Consider the following 24,774-nt stretch of genomic DNA (forward strand, 5'->3'; position numbering starts at 1 on the left):
ATTTGTACATCAAATCCAGTTTCTTTACTCTGTGTATGTGTGGGGGGGAACGGGGTGCAGGTGTGTTTGTGGTGTGTGTGTGTGTGTGTGTGTGTGTGTGTGTGTGGGTGGGTGTGTGTGTGTGTGTGTGTGTGTGTGTGTGTGTGTGTGTGTGTGTGTGTGTGTATGTATTAGAGTTTGTGTGTGGCCTTTGAACTCTTTCTGGTGTTTAAATGCTTTTATAATTCACGGGTAAAAAATGAACCATTAGACAATCCTTGTGATGTACAGGGTGTGATGTACCGCTAGTGATGTACAGCCCACATGGAAATATAAACAAAAACAAAGTATAATATTTTTCTAATGACGGGGTCAATTTAGGAGAAATTTCAACTTGGAAAAAGATAGTTTAGGGTATTTCTTCTACAGGTAAACATGGTGATGAGTCACTTTTGACCCATAAGACAACACAAGGGTTAAAGCACAACACTGTGTCCAACAATAAAGAAATCTGTACTAATAGTGAATAATAATTTGTAGATTTTTTTTCTAAAGTTGTTTCTGATCTCTCATGTTTTATCCCACAATAACTATGTGGACTAGACAACTCATGGAGTATGCATTTATAGTCTACAAAAAGTAGCAAAAAAACTTGGGTAGTTTTGTTCTTATTACCCTGTTTTTTTAATAGTACACTCTGAAGCTGGCCTGGAAACACGATCAGCATACGGTCAATGCATTCTGCCAATTAGGCCATTCATTAGAGGACTGTGTTTATTTTTTTAAAGAATACATCCCACCATCACGAGATGCCAGCTTAGACTCTTTTGTGCCAGTGACCTCCTCTTTGTACATCCAGCTGTTGCACTTTAGTCATTCCCGGTGGCGAGTTTCTTTGAGCTTTTACCATTTCAGAGAAACAAAATGTGAGTTCCATTCCTATTTTTATTTTTCGTGACATACATTTTTAAGCAAGCTTAGTTGTAAGATCACTGATGAGAAGAGATGCTGAACCAAACTGAAAACTTTGATGTGTTGATTGTTAAAAGAAGCCAGTTCAGTTCATAACATCAAAAAGTAATCTGACCTTGCAATGCATTAATGTAATTTAAAGCCTTACGGATATTAATGTTTTCATAAGAAGTTGAAGTTCATCTGCCATTGATGTGGGAAACAACATAACGCAAATTAAATTGGCATCACTTTGTTTTCTAAGTCAATGCTCCATTAACATGACATTAACTTCAAGACTCTAGTGAGCGTATGAAATGAACTGAAAAGTAAATATTTTCTTTGCCTAAAAAGATAGAAATATAGATTTAAAAAAAGCATAATTTTGGCCCAGAAAATGCACCATTTATTGGTGGGCACAAATAAATTGCAGTGAAATTGCAGGAAAGACAAGTTGGTTTCTGTTCAGCACATCAATTAGGAAATTCTCCAAAAGTTGAACACAAAAAAGAAACAAAGAGTGCCAAAATAAAAGTCATATCATATTGATATTTTGTAACAAACAAAACCTTAATACCAAAACTTCATGCAGGAGTAAAAAAAGAGAGAGACTTCATAGATGTAATCTATTTTTGCCTATACATCACTAAACAAATTTTAATGATACAAAAATTTATTTTCAAAATATTTTTCCGGTGTGAAATAAAGAAATCCTTTGAATACTTTACTTGCATACCCAATCATTGACATTTGAAGCACACTTTAAGCAGACAGATTATTTATTTGTGATTTCCTATTGGCTCTACACAGTTTGGAAACATTGTTCCAAAGGACGGTGAGAAACTCATTCAAAAAGGAGGTGAGAGCGACAGTCGCTCAAAAATAAATAAAAAACAGGCTAAGCAAGATACGAACATAAATGTGCTGTGGGATTTATCCTCTGTGAGGATTTCTCTACTTCTTCATGCAAACAGAGTCTAGGCTAAAAAACCTAGAATAGTTTTGTAGATGCGGGGCTGAGCTGCCAGCCATGCAGAACTGAGCAGATGGAGTCCTTGAATGCCCTCATGGCATCCCTCCAGTTTGCCCGTTCTTCACTTTGTGAAGAGTCCTCTCCATTGACAGGAAGTTATCTTTTTCAGGGAGCAGCTGGATCAAACAGCCAAGAGTCAACAGCTGCCTTCAGTCAATTTAACCTATGTATCCTTCTTCAAACTGCAGCAAATACTTTGGCTGAAAACTTTAACAAGGGTGGATGGACCTTACAGGAAAAAGATTGTGACTTTTTAACATCGGACCTGTGTCTGCAAATTTTTTCATCAACAGGCATAAAGCTAGGGCGCCCAATAGTTGCCTTTAAGGGCAATAGTTCGTCACTCCTGCTCAGAATCAACCTTTTTCTGTAATTCAAGCTCAAGAGAGCATCAAAACCCAGGACTGGGAGAGTCAAAGAACCGCTCTATATATGCTCCAACCTTTTGAAAAAGTAAAAAAATAAACAAGTTCTATTAAAAAAAAGTTTGCTGATTAACAATGATAGTGTTAAAAAATCGGGCTGTTTTCTCCTTTAAATAAGTCTACTGAAATTAAAGTTAGGATTTTTGATTTTTCAATGACGGTAAATATGTATTGAACATGTCAATGTTTTTATCAGTTTTAATATTCCTAATAGGCCATGGACCAAAAATTAAGTCCAATGGGGAGATTCTCCGTATTACGGTCTGAAGCCCAGCAGCTGCGGTTATTTCTCCGCTGATTTGCAGCGATACTCAGCAATGGAGAACCTGGTTGTGATGAACTAAATCACAGGTGTCAAACTCCAGTCCTCAAGGGCCGGTGTCCTGCAACTTTTAGATGTGCTTCTGCTTCACCACACCTGAATAGAATAATTAGATCATCAGCAAGGCTCTGGAGAACTGATCTACACAAGGAGGAGGTAATTAAGCCATTTCATTCCAGTGTTTTGTATCTGTGGAATTTGACACCCCTGAACTAAATGAACCCAAATATTTTGTCTTAAAAAAAAAAGTTCCTGCCCCAAAGATAATTATAAACACAGATTATGAATTTTATTATTTTTTAAATACAAACAAAAAATAAAATTCCCATCACACCAAGCTAATGTTATGTAGTTCTGGTGTTTTACACTGTCGGCGCAGGACGGCAGCTCAGATCTCTGACCAGCTTCTTTGCTTTTCTCGTCTTTATTATTGTCAGTTCTTCACAGAAACGAGCTGCTAGAAGCGCTGCTAATTCACGGTCATTCCCTCACAAAACGCAATGATCGCGTTCCTGTCGCTCCCCGTGATTAAACTCACAATTACGATCCTCTGCAGACGGTGTGTCCGTGAACAGGTTTGACTAAGTATTGTATTATAACCGAAAAGAGAGATGTAACTTCTATCATGAATATAGATTAGCAAAAAAACGTACAAATTACAGTGAAATACGGCTACTTCCGGTGGGCGCCGGAAGTAAGACCCATAATCGTTTCCCAGTAAACCTGACAGGAATAAGGTGGATAGAGCCTTACTGACACCTACTGGACATTATTCACGTATTTAATTTAATCAGTCAAGCAGAACTCGTCGTCCCTTGGACTCTATTTGTCTGTAAGTTAATTTTATTAATTATTATTTCAGTATTGTGTAATATTTTATAAGAAAACGTTCTATGTTCCCCAGCCAAAATACAAAGCTACATCGTTAGCTAATTAGTAATAATCGGGAGCCATTTGTTTTCTACAGTTGTATTTTGACTGTGGTTGATACTTTTGTGCTTTGTTACAGTTTTACAAAACAAATCAGAAAAGAGTTGCAAAATAAAACAAGAAAACTACCAAGGACTGGATTATTTTCAACTCAGGTGTTAGCTAGCTTTGTAAGAGCGACACATCGTGAGGGCAGCATATTCTCCTTATGCATGTATGGGTTCTCCCTGAACCAAAAATAAAGACTCTACAGATTTCAGGACAATGTTGAAAAAGAAGTAACACTGTTTATTAAAAGTCAGTCCAGAGGGTTGCTAAATACATGAAATACTGATACTGCACCACACAAGAAAACAAAATGACTTTTTTTTCCTTCAGCCATTGCAGCTGACATATTATAAAAATATACTATGTCATATTTCACATTTTTACAGTTGGAAGGCAATTAAATCACAATATCCATAAATATCCACAAAGGTAATCATTGATCTTTTTTTTTTTCTTTAATCATACAAAAAAAAGAGCTTCATTCCAAAAGCAAAATGTTTTCATACAAAACACTGGCTTTAACATTAAAATTGACTCCATTTTGGAGTTTTTCATTTCAAGTCCCAGTTCAAAAGAGCAATACACATATTGTACTTTTAAAAAAAGGAGCTTTACAAAAAGGGTTGGTCTGACACAGAAGTAGTTCCACGGCTGGAGTAGCATGGCCAACGTATTCCAAAGCTACAAACAACCAAGCTTCATAGCAGCCCAGTGTAAAATCTTGGCACTGACACTTGCATCACAGAGACAGTGTTTGGTCTCACTATAATAAAGTAATGGCTTTGAACTCTTTCCATTACGACGTGAAGACTTGTGCGTCCAACACTGAACATGAAGCACTAGGAAGACATAAGTGACACAAGTCTTGTCAATAGAAAAGGACCACTACAGCTGGTTAAGGTGTTGCTGGATATAGGTAGTATTTGCATCTACTTCATAAGTGAAATGAGAGTAAATGCCCAGTACAAAATCACCACCAGGGGGCAGTCAGCTACAAGGCAAATGGAGCAGCAGAGAAGCACTGTCTCCTCCAAAAACAGCCAAGAATACAACTAGGAACTTGAAGATTTAAGATATAAAAGCTGAATTGCTTCTGCATCTTGTAAAAAATAAAAACAACTCTAAGGAGATGTAAGATCCACCAGCTGTACTCAGTGGCACCTGAGGAGCAGCTGGTTTAGCACTTTGATTAAAATTTCACATGAAACAAACACAGTTGGATTAAAGTGTAGGGCAAAAAACACTATGAGAAAATACTACGGAGGATGGAGGAAAAGAAGTCAAGTGACAGGACACAGCCTTTAGGTAGGTCATGTTCTCATTGTAGTAAACGGTCACTGCTTCAGGTGATGTCATATTTATGTACATTTTTATAATTTATCTTAATTATCATAACCTTAAGTCAAAGCTTTGGTTTGCTAGACATTGTACATAACAAGACATAGTGATGGTGCATAATTTTTTGTCAGGATGAGCCAAAATCCAGGATCAATCTCATTTCAACTTTTCAGGATCAAAGATTATATGAAGCTTGATTTCCTACAAAAAGGGAAGCAGGAAGACTATATACTTTTTTCAGAAGTGACTGGAACAAAACATAGTTGATGTGATTCTTCAAGCTCAGGGGGGTCAAACTTATTTTCATTTTGGGCCATATCAAGATCACGAATGTCCTCAAAAGGCAGATTGTGCCAGAACGTTTTGATAAAACAAACTGTTCAAATATTAATAAATATATGTCTCTGCATTCCAAAAGTACTTGTTAAACTTAAATAATATTTTATGTCTTTTCACATTGAACAGCTCTTCTAGTATTTCATTGTTTGAATTTTTTTTTTTTTGCAATAAAAATTACAGGTTTTGTGATGCTAATTTAAAAATATCTGCGAGGAATTTTGCACCATATGATGTCAAATGTGACTTTTTCTTATTTGCCATATCAATTATGGACTATAAGGTGATATCTAGTAGAGCTGAGGCAGGAACCTCAAAAGTAAGAAATACTGCCACCTGCAGGTGGGAGTTAGTATCACTTGAACCCAATGTTTTTGAACATTTTTGTGTAAAATTTGCAATCAACTCAGAGTTATCCATTAGCACAAACAAATGAGGGGATCTTCTGATTTTGGATAAATTTTTGTGAAAAACTGGACTGATTTATGCAATTTGGAGTCAAGAAAGCCACATAAAAAGCTATGGTAGACTGGATTTGGCCTTGAGTTTGACTAAACAAATTGTCAGCTGCAACATTACACTTTTTTACCCAGATCTATAGAAAAACATTAGCCTCCAGCTTGCAGGATTCAATAAGGCATGTGGTGTAATATCCAACACAAGTTGCAACAGCTCCCCATTCATTCAATATTATATACATGCTAACATGCCACTGTGCGTGGGCTTAAATCCATACTGAGGGCTTGCCCTCTCCTGATTTGCTGCTGCTGCTGTTGCTGCTGCTACCTCCTCCACTGCTGCCCCCCTTGCCATGCTTCACTCTGTGTTTGCGCTCTTTCTGAGGTTGAAGCTGGGGCTGTGGTTGGGCTTGGATGATGTTGCTCTGCGGCTTGTCATCCTGGTTGTCTCCTAGATGCTCCTCTGCCCGGTGCTGCTGACTGTAGGCTTGGATGGCTGCTTCCAGTTGCTCATGAGCTTGCTGGATCATGTCTTTGTTGAGAGCCACACGGGCTTCTCCTCCAGTGGGGAAATTGTCCTCATTGCTGCCAAACTGCTGCTGTTCCTCCTGGGCAATGTTTGCCCTGTTCTGCTTGCATGCCATCTTAGCATTGCTAAGGTCCGTGTACGGCATTTGTTCTGGCTTTACAACAATGTTGTACCCCGGTGGAGCTGATGGGGTGTTCCATGAGAATGGATACCCAACATAATCTGCAGCACCATCTCCACCTACCCCACCCTCAGAACCGGCCTCGGGAGCTGTTCCTCCAACAGAGCCCTCGCCACCGGCATTAGTGCCCAGCAAGCCCAGTTGATACTCATCGTCCTGAGGTGGGCTTCGCCGGCGCCGCAGAATGTCACAGATAGAACCGATGCCCAAATGGAGCATTTCCCAGACATTGAGAGAGAGGCAGAGGACAGTGACACCATACATGATTCGGAGGAAAATGGTTTTCTCCGTAGGACGCGACACAAAGCAGTCGACACTGTGGGGGCAAGGTTTACCCGAGCATACAAAAATCGGCTTCACACGGAAACCGTACAGCAAATACTGGCCTGCAAGGAAGCTCGCCTCCAGCACTGTTCGAGTCACCAGCTGCAAAACATAGACCCGCATCAGGCCCTCATCTCGGATGCGCTTACGCCCATCATGACGGATTTTAGGTCTAGGTGTTGGCTGCAGTGGATCTCGAGGCCTTTTCGGTGGTTCAATCTCTGGCACCTCATAGATCATAGGATCATCCTCTTGATCCTCCTCAGTCTCCTCTATGCCTCTGTGCTGGCGGGCTCCAAAACAAATTTTCCTGGGTTTTCTGTGGGTGTAGCCCCCTCCTGCTGCTCTGATGCCAGCAGATCCAATGGTTCCTTTTGCTTCATCCAATCGTGCAATCTTATTGACAGCATACCCCATGTACATAAGAGAAGGCATCGCCACCAAAATGATCTGGAACACCCAGAAACGGACATGAGATAATGGGGCAAAGGCGTCGTAGCACACGTTCTCGCAGCCTGGCTGGCCCGAGTTGCACACAAACTTGCTCTGCTCGTCGTAGTAGATGGACTCTCCCCCAACGGCAGTGAGAACAATGCGGAAGACGATGAGCACGGTGAGCCACAGCTTCCCCACGAAGGTGGAGTGGTTGTGGATCTCCTCCAGCAGCCGTGTGAGGAAGCTCCAGCTCATGGTGTCACTGGACAGTGGGGCAGACAGTGTCCCTCTCTCACTTGCTCACAGACTCTGCAAAATGAGGAGACGGGAAGAGAGAAACAAGGTTATACAGGGTGAGTTCAAAGTAAAAGCAAAGATTTAGCAAAATATCTCCAGTAAGACTTTAATCCTAGTGGAAACAGTATTAGTTTTGCAAGTTCAGCGGGAAGATGTGAAAGGGAGTGACACAATAATTACATTAATTAAAATTAACGTTTCTCTCTGAGCTCAGAAAATCAATGCATCCTTAATTTCCTCTATTGCTCCTTGCAACTCAGATACACAGAGCTCTCTGTCACAAAGAGGTAGTTGTCAAGTTGGGACTTTTTAGGGAATTAGAAGCCCAAACAGACTGGAAAGAGGATATCGGTATTAAAAAATACCATCAAGCAGTACTGAGAAGGCAGAAAAATAATCCAAATAGGGAATTTGCTATCATCAAGTGCATGCGCATATATGTGCACGCCCATAGGCTTCATTTTATTTCACAGGCTATCTCTTTCAGAAGAAATAAATCCTCTTAGTGCAGCTGTCTTCTGTATGAGGTGGAGTTTTTAGGATTGCGCTAACTTCCCAGACTTGACTGGCTTGTTCTGGTTGAGACATAACTTGCATTGTTCTTACAGTGTCTATTTGTAGTTTCTGAGGATGGGATGGGACATGTTGTCTATCTAGGTTAGTTCTGGGCTCCAGGCTGTCCATGCACACCAGCAGAATCAGCAGGTGGTACGCCACAAACCATTGGAGCGGGATTTCAAACAGCAGACCCACATTAGGTCAGGCAGTGGAGCTGAACCCAAACGCGGCTATCCCTCAGGGCAGCTTTGGGGATGAAAATGACACCTCTAGAGAACTTTCCTCCTCATGAAGGAGCAATAATACACGGCTTATTGTCAGCTTGACTGAAAAGAAAATCCAGCCATGAATACTAGCTTAGGTCAGGGTTTAAAGGCCTTCTGGGGCCGGGATCCTTACCAAGCTGGTTTTGAGCTTAGACCTGCAGGAAAACTGTGAAACCTCACTGAAGCAGAGAAGACGCAGCTTCCAGTCCTCTGTTTTGTGTCTCCAGGGCTGAGAGGGTGGGAATGTTCTGAAGGGGGCCTACGATAAAACATGAATCGAGTAATGATCACTGTGACCATATACGGACATGCCTGAGACGCAGGAGACAGAAGTCAGGAATATTTTTAGGTATGCTCACTGGAAATGTGAGTTCAAAATAGACAAAAACAACGACTGTTTTTCCGTCAGTGTAAACTCTGAGCATCTGCGATCTGGTAAACAGTGAAAAGACCAAAGCAGAATGAGATGCCCCCCACCCAGAGTCCTTCCATTTCTGAGCTCTGTCCGTTTGACTTTCCTGCATTACATCACTGTATTTCTCCACTTTCTGACTCTCCAGTAGGTCATAAATCCAGACTTACTCACAGAAACACAGGCAGCTGCAAAGGTAAAACTGATTCACCATTATCTCGGTTTTGTATTTTATATTCCTTTTCGGGTACAATTCAATATCCGGGATGTAATAGCTTTTTTGTTTTACTCATAATGTAGTCTTTTGACAATGACAAAAGACCATGTCCTAATAAGGATTGTTCATATATGTTTTTCTTGTGATTTACGCTGATATATATAAATGTATATATATCAGAGGTTCAGGTATTTCTAGATAAGTAATATGACTGCTAACCATGTGATTTATTCACATTTCCTTTTAATTTTGAGGACATGTTGAGGAATGTTTTAATATTGAAGAAAATTTCCTTTACTTAAAAACTGAACAGCATGGATGCACGCATTATAAGATTACTTTAAGTCACGATAAAAAGTCTATTTTTTAGACAGTTCATGTGAACATCTGGTTTAAGCAATATGCTTATATGTTTGTGACATTGACAACAAAAAAGATCTTTACCACACCTCTTTTGTGTAAACGATTTAAAGTAAAAGCGAACAATATCCTGTTAGATAACCTGCAGCTGTAGAACTTTGATTTAAATTTTTACTCATTTACAAAAGTGAGTGCTCCCTTCTTCTCCAATGTTTGGAAAATGCCCAATTTAGGGAAATCCATTTGCATTGAGAATAATACCTATGCAGGCTATGCAGTCTTCATCTATGATCTTTCTGTATTTTGTGAAAACTTTTGCAAAAGTCATAAAAAAAAAAATCCATTCTTGTTCAGTTTTGATGTGTGTAAGAAATGGTCCAGGTCCACTTTGACCATGAGAAATGATCACCCCCTGTCTCATATCTGACTGTGTTTATTACTCCTAATACTTCAACCACATTTGGCCAAGCCTTTTGCCTTCTCATCCAATTTATGTCTGCAGGAGCTAGTGGGGCAGTTGGGGGTAAGAAGCTGACTCTGCGCATTAAGTTACCAGGGTGAGTCAGCCTCCTGAAGAGCCCCACACAGACACAAGAGGCAGACGTTTTATTTTTTACTTTGCTTTAAAAAACGAACTTCAAAGGGGCAGTGTGGTTGCCACAGAAGAAAACTCCTTCAGGTTTTTTTCTTTACTAATTATCTTTGAAAGAGAGTCACAGTCAATGTTACAGATGATATTTCTAAGCTCACAAGGCTTATTGCCCTACTAGAACTGCATAAGGTGAAGCCGAGGGATGAAATCTACACATCAACATCTCACGCATTAATTTAAGCAGACAACACTCCAGTTACAGTCGGCAACACTTCGGGAATCCCCTCAGTTCCTGGTTCCCATCCCTCAGGACCTACGGAGATTTTCTGCCAGATGTAGTTTACAGACAGACTCCCAGATGGGCCGACACATTTACACACTCACACGTGCAGGAGCCTCCGAAAGCATGAGGAGTAAAGTCACAGGGTCTCTGCATGTATGAGCTGAATGACTACACAGAGAGCCGCTCTAAGGTTAGTCGAGGTATTCCTTATTCACTGTAGTGACTCAACATGAAACATGAGGCTGCAGACGCAGGACCACGGGCGAACCGAGGAACACCAAGACTCAGCCCAAGGCAAGCAAAGATGGCTGGCGGGAAAGTTTGTGAAGATTAACCTGGACTTGTGTTGTTAGTGCATGCATCATATATTACACAAACCCTGTAAATTCTAGACACTAACAGGTACCATAGAATTGCACAAAAATCCATGAGGGACGGCGGAGTCCCAGAGTGAAATTCTGTGAAAGGTATACGGAGCCTCGTGCCAAAAGCCCATTAAAATGCTGTCTACATCGTTTTAAACTGTGTGATTGTGAGCGTGAGTGGGAATAAAAATAGCAATAGGTATTTTGTTCCATATAACACAGTAGGAGTGTTACAGGTAAACCTTTATGGATGCAAGTTTTAGTTTTCTTATTTGCATGATCTTGTCAGTGAAATCGCGGATTACTTGACCGATTTTAAAAGAAAAGTAACAAAACCAACACAAGTTTTTGACATTATAAAACTGGCAGTAACACAGAATCAATGGTGTGCAGTTGTAAAAAAAAAAAAATTAATAATAATAATAAAAAAAAATAATAATAAAAATAACACTAAAAAGTCATTTTAATAATCGGGTTAGAACTGATGGCAACTTATTAGTTACAGACCACTGTTGAAAGTTATTGCAAATATTACAGGAAAAAATATATTAATTGAATTCTGCAGTCTGTATACATGTATACAGAATTACTTTGTTAAAATAATGAAGTTAAACAACTACAACGGTAGAAAAATAAAACCACGCCAGGAAATGTTTGAAATCTCAAAGTGATTTTTTATATTTGATAACTAATAAACCATTGACTCAGAGTGATTTTTTTTTTACTTCAAGTCAGTTGTGTCTTTGCTCTGTAATGGTTACTTGTTTGACCTAATACATGTAACATCTGGTTTAATTTTAGGGTAATGATAGAAGTGCATTTGAATCTGTTGCCAGAAGTCTGGCCACATTTATCTTGACATTGGACAATTAATGACATTTTACATAATTACTGCTGTAGGAGCCAAAGTTGTTAAAAATATTTTGTGAAATATTTTTGTTCTGTTGGATCACTGGTATGAATGGTGCAATGTTCAATGAACAAATTAGGCAGTTAGTCCAGTTTTTTATTTTATTGAACAATCAGAAATTACAGCAGCTGCGTTAAGTTACAATACAGGGAAATAACGTTGGAAAAACAGATAAAGAACAAATCAAAACCACTCATTCTTTGCAGCAACACTTTCCTGCCTCAAAGTGGCAGTATAGTATTTTTTCTGGACTTTTAACCCTAAGGTGTGTTATAATTTCTGTAAAAAATTGTGCAATTTGTATTTTCATTTTCTTTTAATCTATTATGATCTTTATGTTTAAGGCAGGACAGGCACAATTTTTCATCTTAAGTCCGCCATAGTGAAAAAAGTGTTCAGTACCAACACATTCATGTTGTTTATTTAAAACAAATTACGTTTTCAAAGTGGTTAAATGTATTAAACAACCTATTACATTCAGTTTGCTGGTGTTTTTATTTAGTCACAATATTCTTCTAAAGGAGGTATTTGGTTTCCATTAAAACACAGTAACCCTGACTCAAAACCCATCACTAACAATGATGTAACATAAGGCACTAAACAATGATAGCCTCACAAAGGCACACATTACATAGTCTCTTCCAGACATCAACTTGAACAAAACATAAATAAAGTTGTGAAAGAAAATGAAATCCGTACTAGTTATTGTCTTATTTTTGTTGCATTTTGATCTCAGTATAAGTTTTGTGGATGCAGATAGGTTCTGGTCTGTGGAGTTAGTCAGTCTATTCCTTACAGTCTTGTAATTAAAAGAAAGTCTTGATGGTTGGGTTCACCTGAGGCAACTGAGAAGGCACTTGGCTCTTTGCCTGAGGAGTCTAGTTGGGCTCTGCTTTGCAGTGTCCAAGGTGTAATTTGAGAACACCCTGACTGTGCAACCGCAACAAGTGGTTAAACTCATCTGGCATGGCGTGGAACTTTGTTTTGGTTTTTCTGTCATCATAATAGTGGTTAGTCAGAGTTTGAAAGCTGTATGGGTGAAAATCGAAGGGCCAGAATCCATACAGCTGTACGTTGTCACAGAGCTCCAGAGCTAGGCTTGTCATTATGATACCGGTGCTGAGCCGTATCGTTCTCAGGCCCTGAGAGCGCCAGAAGAGGGCCAGGTTATGGAGGTAACCCGGGTTGAAGAAGATAGGTCGAACGGGGCTTTTAAAGTCCTCAAGTGTGTAAAAAGCTCGGAGAGACACAGGAGTGTTGTGGCCAAACGAGAAGGCGGGAAGAAGCAGCAAGGAGTCGCCATAGCTGCGCAGACTTTCCACAAATTTACGTCGACGTCCCATTAGAGCCCCAAACCTAGAAACAAGGTGACAAGTGAAGAAAAACGACTAAAGTTAGAATATTTAAAGCCCTATTTGCATTATCTCCAGACCCTATGTAATAAATAAGTTACTCCCAAAAGTTTGATATTTATGTATGCCTTTGCATGTGGTAACCAATGCTTGAAATTTTGCTGAAAATTACAGACATCTCTGGATATGATATCAATGCGCTGTTTCACATCAACTCAGGGAATGACTTGAGTTGATGTTCAAACTACTTTGCCAGCGCTAGCCAGCTGTGTAACAGAAGGCTACAAACAGAAGAAAGTAACTTTTACCTCCAAAAATTACCTTAAAATGGGAACAGTACTCACTTTTCCATGAGGATGCTTGGATTTGCTGTCACTAGGTCCGTATTGATGCCAACATGTTTCTCGTACTCATTTGACAAAGGAGGCAGATTGCACCTGTCAAAGTAACACGAGGAAAGCTACTGTTGGATGGAGTTTCAAAATGTGGAAAAACCTGGGAAATGTTCTCACCTGATAACAAACTCGGCTGAATCAATCATTTTGCCACAGCTACTGTTTGCCAGAATCCCACCATTCCCAACAACAACACATGTATGCCAGGTTTTATTTGGGAAAGGATGCCCCTGGAAAAGAGCAGAAACAGAAAACTTTAAACACATATGGTTTCCATTTGATCTTGTTGAATTTTAGGATGTTTACAGGAATGTAAATCCAAAGTATAAATGGTGAGAAATCTATATGTGACAGGGTTTTTACTTTATTTCAAACAAATAACATAAACATACATACAGACGTTTACTCAATGACATATATTAACATTTTATAATAATAAAAACAAATAAAGAATGATTACAGACATTAAGGGTGTTTATGTTGAAGTCTAGAAAGACAAAAGTTAAATAAATATATATACATTGGTAAAATAAAACGATGTGTACTTTTCAGTTAGGTTTTCATAACAAAAAGTGTCAAAAATATATTCAAATACATATGAAGAAGGGTATATTAGAGCAAAAAGAACAATAAAAACACTAAAAGAAAATGAAAAAATAACAGAGGGATCTGCTTATGAGATGAAGTTAAATTTCTGGAGAAGAGTTAAAGAGTCAAGTTTCTTATTATTAAAGTTACGTTTTTCCACAGAGGCAATACACATTTTGAAGTCAGTTTCTTGAAAATTATTAAAAGAGGGGATTTTTCTCACTCCATTTCATCTTGTGGACATAATATTTTGCTAGGATTACAATAAGATTCACTATATATATTTCATCTAAAAAAAAAGTTGAATTATTAAAGATGAGTAAAATATGTAAATTTGATAAAACAATATTTTTTCTATAAGGAGTTTTTTCAAGCCACACCAAAATATTGTAGAGTGAGATAGTCAGCAAGTTATTTCTCCAGACTTTTATTACTGTTTCACGTTCTGTTATGCTGCTTTTGACAGTTGGCGGTTACCATAGTAACCAGTAATTGACAGCTCGTCCCCTTTTTCTATTTTCTCTTCTGTCTGTAACTGTGGGGCAGCAGCTGCTGGACTGATGTTAACCACCACATTGATTTCCTCTTTTGTTAGAATAGATAAAATAAACTTTAATGTGTCTGTCATAAAGTGAACCTGCTGGACCTGAGACGAACACCGAAGGATTACATCTGGTGCCCTGACCCAGATTACATATATACTGAAATATTTCCCTCTAATTAATCTACATAATATGAGTTTCACTATCCGAAATGATTGACAAAGCTTCTTAAAAAGCTTCATAAGTCAAGTACAATATTCAGATGCAGATCAAAAGGTGGAACAATTATCTGGTATCAAATGGACATTGAAAATGACCTACTTTAAAAAAGGTGCTGAAAATCTCCGGGTTTACTTGAAGGGTTCTCTTCTTCTCTCCATCATAAACAAGCTTTGTTCCCACTGGAGTGTTTGCCTGGGTAATTGTAGCCTTCTCTAAACCATGGCACTTTGCGCTCAGCTGCGACCTGGGGACCCACAAATAGTCGGATGATTCAGTGCAACATAAAATATACCTGGACAGAAACATTTACTTAGGCATCAAATTTGGTAGATTCCTGTATAATTAAATATTTTAATTTCTTTAAAGTAATACATAAAGCTGTGCATTATGATTTGTTTCATTACTCTTATAGGAAGTTGTAAGGGTATAAATAGATGATGGACTCTAGTTCCTCTTTCATATAATGTTTCAATTGCACTGGCTTGGGATTTTTGTTCCTCTTTTTTATAAAAAGCAAAACTAATCCTCATTGCATCTTTAAAGTGGCAGTATTATGTATTTTCCAAGCACACAGTGTCATTTTATTGCACAACGAAGAATGTTACTTTCAGTTTTATAAAAATGCTGCATATATCAAACATAACTTAAAAGAATTTGACTTTGCAATTTGACATCTCAAAATTGGCTTCTGTCTCTTTAAGAAGCTCCTGCTCTTTCTGACACTTCATCACAATTGAATGTCTCCATTATGCCATTTAGAACAGTTCTTAGGAGCATTTGGACTGAGATCTACAGTAGTTAGTATAATAAGCTCAGCAGACACGCAGTTGTTTGCTAACTGCTGCTGCCACTAGTCTGGAGGAGCTTTGTGAAAATATGCGGTGATTTAGGAGAGCAAGTGTTTAGGACCATGCTCAAAAGTCAATTTCACAGGATATTGGTCCTTTAAGGTCACATTTCACAAATTGCTTAAAAACTGAAACGAACATTTAAAAAAAAAGTTATTTTAGTTTAATTAATTGGACTCAATCTTACCTGAACTTTTGGTAAGGCTCTTCTTGTTTCTTCCAGGCTTTTGAATACTGTTCTAAGACTTTGTTTATTTTTTCTCTGTAATAGATAAACACATCCAGTTACTCTATGACTTTTGTAAACACAGTATTCCTAACATGGCAAGACATGATTATGGTGTAAACAAGGCGAGTCATGTAAATAAAAACTGTTGTTAGTTAGTTCTCACCTGCAGTCTTTGCATAAAGCAGACGTTGGAGGAGCACTTTTCTTTTGAGGAAGTGATCGCTTAGGTTGCACATTACTGAAGAAAAAAAACATAAATTTGAATAAGAATGCAAATTCACATTTGTTTCTTGTTTCTTTTGCTGCAATCATCACACAAAGACCTGCATGTGATCAGGTCTTTATGACTAAACCTTTAAATATTCACTGCCTCACTAAAGTCTTTATGCTTCTTAAATTCTTACATGTTGTATTGTTACAATCACCATTTTCACTGTTTTTCATATAACAGGCCCATTCAAAGCAGTAAAATAGAAGAGCACACTATCTGACACTGGTGTGTGTTTCTAAAATCCCCTTTTGAGCTATTTCCTTAATAAGTCTGCTCATTGGTAAATATTGTCCACTTGTGTGTAAGAAAATCTCAGTATAAATCCAGCTGTTCTCTAAAAGGTTGAAGTTATGGACAAGAAAACAAGGTTATGATAGATTTGTTTTTAATTTTATTTCGTTGTGACTTTTTGTCTAATTAGATTAGTTTTAATAAATTTTTATTGTGTGTTTGCTAGTTTTTATTAGTTATTATTAGTTGACTATTAATTTCACTTTAGTTTTTACTACTAATAGTACATAGTTTTAGGTTTTTCATACTTTAGTTTACTTTCAGGTGCTGATTTCAAAAAGGTCAAGGTATTGTATTTTAACTGTGTATATCAATTTCAGTTTTTGCTATTTTGTTAGTTAACTATTATAACCTTGGATATAAAAAGCAGAGTTAGGTTAAAGACAACATCCCAACTTCTAATTGTCTCTCAGGGCAATGTTTAATCCATCCTCTGAGATTTGAAAGTATATGTTACAACTGCAAACCTACTCAGACCTGCTGCCCACCTAAATTTACTGGTTAGAAAATGGGTCAGTAATCAGAGGCTCCTGGTTACTCTGGTGGAGGTGAAGGAAACTTTGAAGACTGGAGGAGACCTACATCTTACGAAGGGGAATTCATCGACACGGGGGGTGTACAAATTATTAGTTGTACACCCCACAAATCTGGCTTTGATCCAGAGTGACAAGAAGAAGACCGTTGTTAAGAGAAAGTCATAGCAAGACTTGTGTAAGAAACAGAAATGTGTAAGAAGGAGAGTCTAGAAGCTTTTTTATTGGGATTTAACCTTGGCTGGCGTACGTGTGAGACCAAACGTCACAACCAAACAATTCAAATCACTCCAAAGAAGGAGTGATTTGGGTGGGCGATAAGAACTAAAACTTTTATCGCTTTAAAATACCACAAACATCTTTTGTGGTATTATTGTTATCACAGTAATAACAATAAAGGTGACAAAAATAATGATTGGGAGCACTTTATTTGAAGACAATGTCATAAACATGATGTAACACCTGTTGTGAACACGGAGTCTTTATGAATGTTTATGACAGGTGTCAATATTTACCAAATGACACTTTTAATACAAAGGTTAAAGTGTCATTATTTATCTGCAAGACTGGGTAAGATTAAACTTTTAGGGTTTAGATCATTGCATATTTATCTGTTAAAATGGCCCAGTCAAAGTCCATCCAATTCGGCTGAAGTGAAGTATGGGCAAAAATGTCGAACTAATATAAAAATACCCCCAAAGAAATATTTCAAAGTATTACTTCTGCAACCTTTACTACAAATCTATGCAACACTACTTTGCTTAAGTTAATTGCATACACTTTCAATAAAAATATGTGGAAGTTTGTGGTCTTAAGGTTAAAAAGTTTTGAGAGGTATGAAATGCTTTTGCATGCACACTGTAAGTTAACAACCAATCTATTGACATCTATTCATGTCTCAGCAGGAGACTTCCTGCGTTCTGTGGTATGTATGACTGTCTCGTGTTCTCAGTGCTTCCTCTTCCTGTTTTGTAAGTCTGAACCACATGGTGACCTTTTAATTTTAGATAAGTTTGTATTTGTAAATGTGACATGTTTCATAGACTTTGACTTTTGCTGTTCTAAATTTTAAGAAAATTGATTCTTTTGCTTCTTTGTTGCAGAAAAACATATTAATAAAATGTTTAGTAATATTTCTGATGATCAACCTAACAACATTGTTCCTATGTAATATCATCGTAAAACTATCTTTGGGATTCAGACATTGAATGATGAGTTGTGTATTCTGGAAACCGTTACTTTTCTTTCCATAGGATCACTTCCTCTACTTGTTCTGCCTTGAAAGCCTCTTTGACTCCTATTGTTAAACCCCAGCAGTGTGACTTTTCCATCATTGCACATGATTAATGTCCTACCCAAAGTGTGGTTCTGTTTCATGTCTAAGAGGAACTTACTTGTTCTCTAGCGTGTACCAGATGAAAGTGGTCAGCAGGCTCACCAGCAGGAGGATAGTGATCATCAAAGAGAGGAGGGGCTTCAAGATCTGTCCCCTCATACCTTCCTTACCCGTTAGCCCCTCTCTCCTTCTGGTTCTCCTCTCCTTCACTCTATCTGCTGTCCACCACGGCCGCTATGATTCCAGTTTTCTTTGTCCTTTCTGTTTTTGCTGCCTCCTATGTAATCTTTCCCAGCAGCGTCCAGCTGTTTTCTAACACTTTTCTTCAAATCACTTCATTTTTCTGTCTGCGAGGCGTCACCACTGAGTGTTTCCTCTCAACTATTGGAGGTACAAGTCAAAGCCTGCTCAGTCATTCCCCCCCTTCCTCTTGTGCAGACACGTCTCTGTAGCTCTTCTTTTCCTTTCTCTCCTCCCTGGGTTCAGTTCAGCTTCGTCGAAAGTGTGGTTTTGTCGATCTTCCTCATCTGTTAATCCTTTTCATGTCTTTTTGGTCCAGTCGATGTTTTTTGTTTTCTGTCTCTTTTTCTTTCCACATTTGCCCACAGAGACAAACTCAAACAACCCTACTTTCCACCAGAGTCCCACAGGGAGAGCTGTTTCTGTTCTCCGCCCCCACCGCCTCAGCCTTCTCCCTTTGCTTGCCCCTCCCGCCCCATCTGTCCTCCGCCCACTCCCCTTAAGCCCCCTCTCCCTTCTCCTGTTTTCACAAAGGGGAGGTAGGGCAGTAACATGATTTCCCAGTACTGAATTAGACCACAGTTTGCCTCTTGTACTTCTAATGCCCCCCAAATCTCACCCACACTTCCAGAAGCCGCCTTTATTCTAATGGCAAACTCCTCCAGCTGTACCAGCTTTGTGAATTAAAAAAATAAAGTACTTTTTCTTATTTTGGAAGAGGATGAGGATTACCAATTAACTCGGTGTGACGTTGGCAGAACATTAAGCCAATAAACCATTAAGACAAAGATTTAACTTTTCAGTTGCTTTGTTCGCTGTTCTGGAAAAGGGAATTAACTCTTCTCTCGCCCATATGGACTGCATTCACAATAAACTCCCCCTGAAAAACAGGACTTCTAAGACCTCCTGCATCTGTATGTCATTGGATTTTGGCTCTAACAACACAGTCAGCAAACAGCAAAATAAATGAATCATGCTTTGTGCCTGCATCCTGAATAAGCAACGCTGGGCTAAAATAGTCTCACCACACACACAACCCAAAACAAAGGAGTCTGTGGAAAGTTTTCTTTAAAGGCACATGAGTCTAGAGGAAAATGTGTTCTGTTTAAGTAAGGCTAAGTTTAATTCTGATCAGATTTAGTTAGGACTCCCGGTATGCAAAACTAAAACCTCTCCCTCTTTTGCATTTGGGTACTACAAGATCCTACATTCAGAGATCTAAAATTATTTCTGTCTGGGTGGAAGTCAAACGAAATTAGTGGGTATAAGAACAAAATGAAACGCCAGTGGGAGAAAAATCCACATATTCGCATGACCCGTCATGCATCACAGGACACCAGCAGAAATGTCAACAACAACAAAAAACTGTCATGCAAATGTTGATGCAATAGAAAGGTTGGGCAAATACAGTCAAAGCTGCTGAACACTTGTTCTGCTTTGGCAATCTGTTGATGCAAATTTCCAGATCTAACATCTGATATCCACGCATTACAGTCTGTCAGTGATTAGCGTTTTCCAGACAGTGCCATTTTCATCTCAAGACCCCATTAGCTTTTTAACAATATTAAACCCAAACAAGCTATTTTTCATGATGACGTTTATAATCTTGTAATGCAGCAGACATCCCAGCATTGCCCAACTCTCTTGCATGTTGAAATCCCTCTGATGCCTAAATTTTAAGGAATAGACGGCTGTGTCATCAAGACAAAGCTTTTTTAGCTATGTAGATGGCAGAAAAGGTCAGAGTAAATACAGAAAGAAATCTGTATAGGGGTAAATATCGTTTTTCTACCACTATTTTTGTTGCAAATACCAGGAAACACTAGGTCATTGTCACTCATTGTCCTTTTTGTCCAGTTTCCCGGAGTCTTAAAGTAGGACAAATATTAATTTCCTTCCAGCAGACTGACTGAACTCTGTTGTTTCTTTGTTCCTGGCCACACTGGTGTTACATAAACCAAATCAATTATGTCATGCAGTTAGAAGTAATCATTGAATCTGAAAATTGCTTGGGAAACAGTTTGCTATCTTCCTCTCACCGTCCAAGTGTCTGTCTGCACGCAGGCTGTGAAAGAAGTGCAGAAAATACATTAAAATGAGTCTTAAGTTTAATATTGTGCAACTTCACTATGAGAGACAGAAATGGAAAATATGTTTTGGAAAATATGTACACCTACGAGAATTTTTAGTTCACAGTAATTTTTTATATCTCTGTTGTTCTTCTCCTGTTCCCGGTTCAGAGAATATTATTAAATGAAAGCATGAATCCACTGGCTTACACTAGAGGTGTTCAAAGTGTGGCTCAGGGACCGTTTGTGGCTTGTGAATAGTAAACATTTGGCCAACAAAATAGAAAACAATTGATTACCCCAAAAATATGAAAATGGCCTGTTTTGCTTTAATAAAGCAACAATCTGAAGACCTTTTTATGGTTTGGATTTTTAATGATATAAAGTTTTCATTAAAAAATATTATAATTGAGTAGGTAAAAGTAAAAAAAGTAAAAATCAAAATAAACAGTATTTTTCATTTTTAATTTAGTGACTTTTTATGGCCCGCCAATAGTTTCAATTTTCCAGTTTTGACCTCCAGGACAAAAAGTTCGGACAGTTGGAGACAATCTACGTCGATCTTTTAGTCTGATAGTCTGGAGAGTGATTTATTTATTAAAATGGTGCTCCTTTTTGGAACACAACAACCTGCTTGATTGATGTTTCTACATTACAGTTTACGTGACTGCTACTTCAATGTGGATAATGCACCATGTCAGAAAACTCAAATAATCTCACCACATCTCAGTTGACTAGAGTACATTATGAATGTGGTGGAAAAAGGTCCATCATGGACAAAACTCTGTGAAATGTTTCCATGCAGAACTGTACTATTAATTTTGTTATACTGCTTACTGTGCAAGGTGAATAAATCTAATCTAATTTAATCTTATCCAACACCTTGTTTAATCAATATCACAATGACTTAAGGCACCACTATTCCTCTGTTGTTTAATAACAATGTATGTAATACGAATCTAAAATGATTCCAATCACCACTTTAATGTGGAACTGATTTATTTACACATGACATTTTAACTTAAGACTCAAAATAAATACAGCTTTTTTCAAACACATTTGTAGAGTTCTTGAACCATTAATATTTTTCCAAAACACAAAGACTTTACCACTGACATGACATGGCCTAAAGAAGTCTATTTGTTTCTCTGTTTCAGCCTCAGTGATGTCGACATGCAACTTTGAGCCTTAAAATTTGAATGCAGACAAGCATGATTAAATACTGTAAATGCAAAGTTAGTTGTACCAGAGCTAAAAAAACCTGTGTCTGGGCGCTAAGGTCTAGAAAGCAAGATTTCTACTCCTGGTTCTGTAATTCTTTGGGTTTTTATGGGTACTTTGGAGCCCTGGGGACTAGATAAAGAACTGCTTCAGGAAAAAAAACATGCAAGACAAATAAGACCAAGAAAAATACATATTTTTCTGATCAAGTAGCTGTTGGTCTCATTAGGTGGGTTAATTTTTTATCTTAAAAGCACTTGTCTTGTTTTTGTCCCCTGAGGCCAATGCAAAACTTCTTTCACAGTGAAGTGTACGACAGAGCATATCCGCTTCTAATCAATGAACTGCTTATGTTTTTGTCCATTGGTTCTTCCTGAACAACCTAATAAATCCCCTCATAATATGGCACATCTGCTTTGCATTTCTACCTCATAAAAAGTTATTTTATTGAAGTAAATAAAGAACCAGAGTTTGTTTTTTGGTCTGGGTCAGAGTTCGATTGCGCGTTCACACCTCCACAAACGAACTGAACATTCTAGGCAAATGAACTGGAGTTGGATTAAGGTCATTCAACCCCGATTTAATCCCAAGCAAAGCCATGCAAATAACCAGTGAGCAATAGTTATAATTCACTTTTGTGAAGGAAAATTTAGTAGCAAAGTTTAAATAAATTTGAATGTACACTTTATGATGTTTCTATTAAAGGTTTGCACTCAGTTGCAGCTCAACAGGACATATGCTCTTCTGACCCTCCTAAAATAAGTGAAGTACAGGGTGTTCAGCAGTTAGAAATGTGAGACTTGGCTAAAGTGATAAGCCTAGTTAGTAGAAATTCAGTTTCTAGTATCTGTTTAGCCATCAGCAGAGAGGCTTTTTGGAGAAACGCCTAAAGTTGAGCTGTGAATGTGTATGCAACCCTGCTCCACTGCAACTTACAGATAAGTAACGTATAGATTTTTGCCTGACACTTGAGCCAGGGGGTGTGACTAGGTAATGTGTGATGTATCCTATGTAAATGAGGGGGACGTTCAGCCCCAAGTCAGAACTCATCCGATTCCCACTGAGATGTGAGCTTTGTATGTTTTCTCCATTTGCAAATGTTAATTAAAGCTGTGTTTGTTCTCTTTTAAAGCTAAAGTTTGGTCTTGAATTTTGTGCAACTTAACACTTTCAACAGCATGCAAAACACTTGGAGTGACTCCAACAACAGTCTGACATACTGAATTATGAATTCAGCTAATGGTATATGACTACTTGCGGACACTTTGAATTAGCTTTGAACTTTCATTTATCATTAAAGCTGCAGTATGCAACTTTTATCAAAAATATTGTTTATGTATTTGTTGAAACTGTCACTATGTTCTGACAGTATGGCCTGGGACAAATAATCTGTGAAATAATCAAGCTCCTACACCTTCTCTAGAACAAACCAATCAGAGCGAGGAGGCAAGTCTTAGCGCTGTCAATCATGCGCTGTGTGGCACTGCCCCTCCCTTTGTCTCTCCCTGCTTTGCTGGAGCTAGCAGTCTGTAGTGGATAGTCTGGCTATTTAGCATAGCTAAATAGCCTGAGAGTTGGACTCCGCCAGGGCTGCCCTTTGTCACCGATTCTGTTCATTACTTTCATGGACAGAATTTCTAGGCGCAGCCAAGGTGTTGAGGGGATCCGATTTGGTGGCCTTAGGATCTCATCTCTACTTTTTGCAGATGATGTGGTCCTTTTGGCTTCATCAGATCGTGATCTGCAGCTCTCGCTGGATCGGTTCGCAGCCGAGTGTGAAGCGGCCGGGATGGGGATCAGTGCCTCCAAATCCGAGGCCATGGTCTTGAGCCGGAAAAGGGTAGAGTGCCTTCTCCGGGTCAGGGGGGTGTCCTGCCCCAAGTGGAGGAGTTTAAGTATCTCGGGATCTTGTTCATGAATGAGGGAAGAAGGGAGCGGGAGATCGACAGGCGGATTGGCGCAGCGTCTGCTGTCAAGCGGGCGCTGTACCGGTCCGTCGTGGTGAAGAGAGAGCTGAGCCAAAAAGCGAAGCTCTCGATTTACCGGTCGATCTACGTTCCCACCCTCATCTATGGTCATGAGCTTTGGGTCATGACCGAAAGAACGAGATCGCGGATACAAGCGGCCGAAATGGGTTTTCTCCGTAGGGTGGCTGGGCTCTCCCTTAGAGATAGGGTGAGAAGCTCAGTCATCCGGGAGGGACTCAGAGTAGAGCCGCTGCTCCTTCACATCGAGAGGAGCCAGTTGAGGTGGCTCGGGCATCTGGCCAGGATGCCTCCTGGACGCCTCCCTGGTGAGGTGTTCCGGGCACGTCCCACCGGGAGGAGGCCCCGGGGAAGACCCAGGACACGCTGGAGGGACTATGTCTCTCGGCTGGCCTGGGAACGCCTCGGGATTCCCCCGGAAGAGCTGGAAGAAGTGGCCGGGGAGAAGGAAGTCTGGGCCTCCCTTCTGAAGCTGCTACCCCCGCGACCCGACCTCGGATAAGCGGAAGAAGATGGATGGATGGATGGATGGATGGACAGATGACAGTGGAATGGTAAATTCTTTCTCTGCCATTAGCACAATTAGCAGCGAGTACATAAGGTTGATGAACAGCTGTCAGACCTTTCTCCTTGCTCTGATTGGTTGTTTTTGGTCGGTGCATTTCTTCAGATGGCAGTAGTAGCTCAGGAAGGAGGTGGAGGTGATCAATCTTTTCACAGATTATCTGTCTCATACCATATTGTCATGACATGACATACTGAACAAATATGTAAAAAAAATTTTATATACAGTACAGACCAAAAGTTTGGACACACCTTTCTAATTCATTGGGTTTTCTTTATTTTCATGACTATTTATAAGGCAAGAATCCCACTTATTAACCTGACAGGACACACCTATGAAGTGAAAACCATTTCAGGTGACGACCTCTTGAAGCTCATCAAGAAAATGCAGAGTGTGTGCAAAGCAGTAATCACAGCAAAAGGTTGCTACTTTGAAGAAACTAGAATATAAGGGGTATTTTCAGTTGTTTTACACTTTTTTGTTTAGTGCATATTTCCACATGTGTTATTCATAGTTTTGATGCCTTCAGTGTGAATCT

At 39.0% G+C, this 24,774-nt stretch overlaps 2 protein-coding genes across 3 annotated transcripts in view; both read right to left on the bottom strand.

The window, feature by feature from the left end:
* Positions 1-3,902: 3,902 nt before the first annotated feature.
* Positions 3,903-24,774, bottom strand: part of LOC114159909 (gap junction gamma-1 protein-like) — a 118,239-nt gene continuing 97,367 nt past the window's right edge. For both annotated transcript variants that reach the window (XM_028042168.1, XM_028042169.1), the window contains exon 2: positions 3,903-7,598. In XM_028042168.1, the coding sequence (XP_027897969.1) occupies positions 6,087-7,544 (1,458 nt within the window). In that variant the 5' untranslated portion in view covers positions 7,545-7,598 and the 3' untranslated portion in view covers positions 3,903-6,086. The remainder of the gene's footprint in view (positions 7,599-24,774) is intronic.
* On the bottom strand, positions 11,632-18,837 carry LOC114159910 (alpha-2,8-sialyltransferase 8F-like). The gene is made up of 7 exons (XM_028042170.1): positions 18,215-18,837; positions 15,889-15,963; positions 15,684-15,758; positions 14,748-14,892; positions 13,414-13,526; positions 13,246-13,338; positions 11,632-12,905 (listed from the first exon to the last, which is right to left on the bottom strand). The coding sequence occupies exons 1-7, from the start codon at positions 18,313-18,315 to the stop codon at positions 12,428-12,430; spliced, it is 1,080 nt and encodes a 359-aa protein (XP_027897971.1). The 5' UTR covers positions 18,316-18,837; the 3' UTR covers positions 11,632-12,427.

The sequence above is a fragment of the Xiphophorus couchianus genome, chromosome 16 (genome assembly GCF_001444195.1).
Source record: "Xiphophorus couchianus chromosome 16, X_couchianus-1.0, whole genome shotgun sequence".
Taxonomy (NCBI): Eukaryota; Metazoa; Chordata; class Actinopteri; order Cyprinodontiformes; family Poeciliidae; genus Xiphophorus; species Xiphophorus couchianus.

Coding starts and splice junctions, on each gene's coding strand:
- LOC114159910 (XM_028042170.1), bottom strand. CDS start 18,315: ATGAGGGGACAGATCTTGAAGCCCCTCCTCTCTTTGATGATCACTATC. Junction 15,759..15,888: donor GCTTTATGCAAAGACTGCAG/GTGAGAACTAAC, acceptor TATCTATTACAG/AGAAAAAATAAACAAAGTCT. Junction 13,527..14,747: donor TTTTCAGCACCTTTTTTAAA/GTAGGTCATTTT, acceptor GCTCTTTTCCAG/GGGCATCCTTTCCCAAATAA.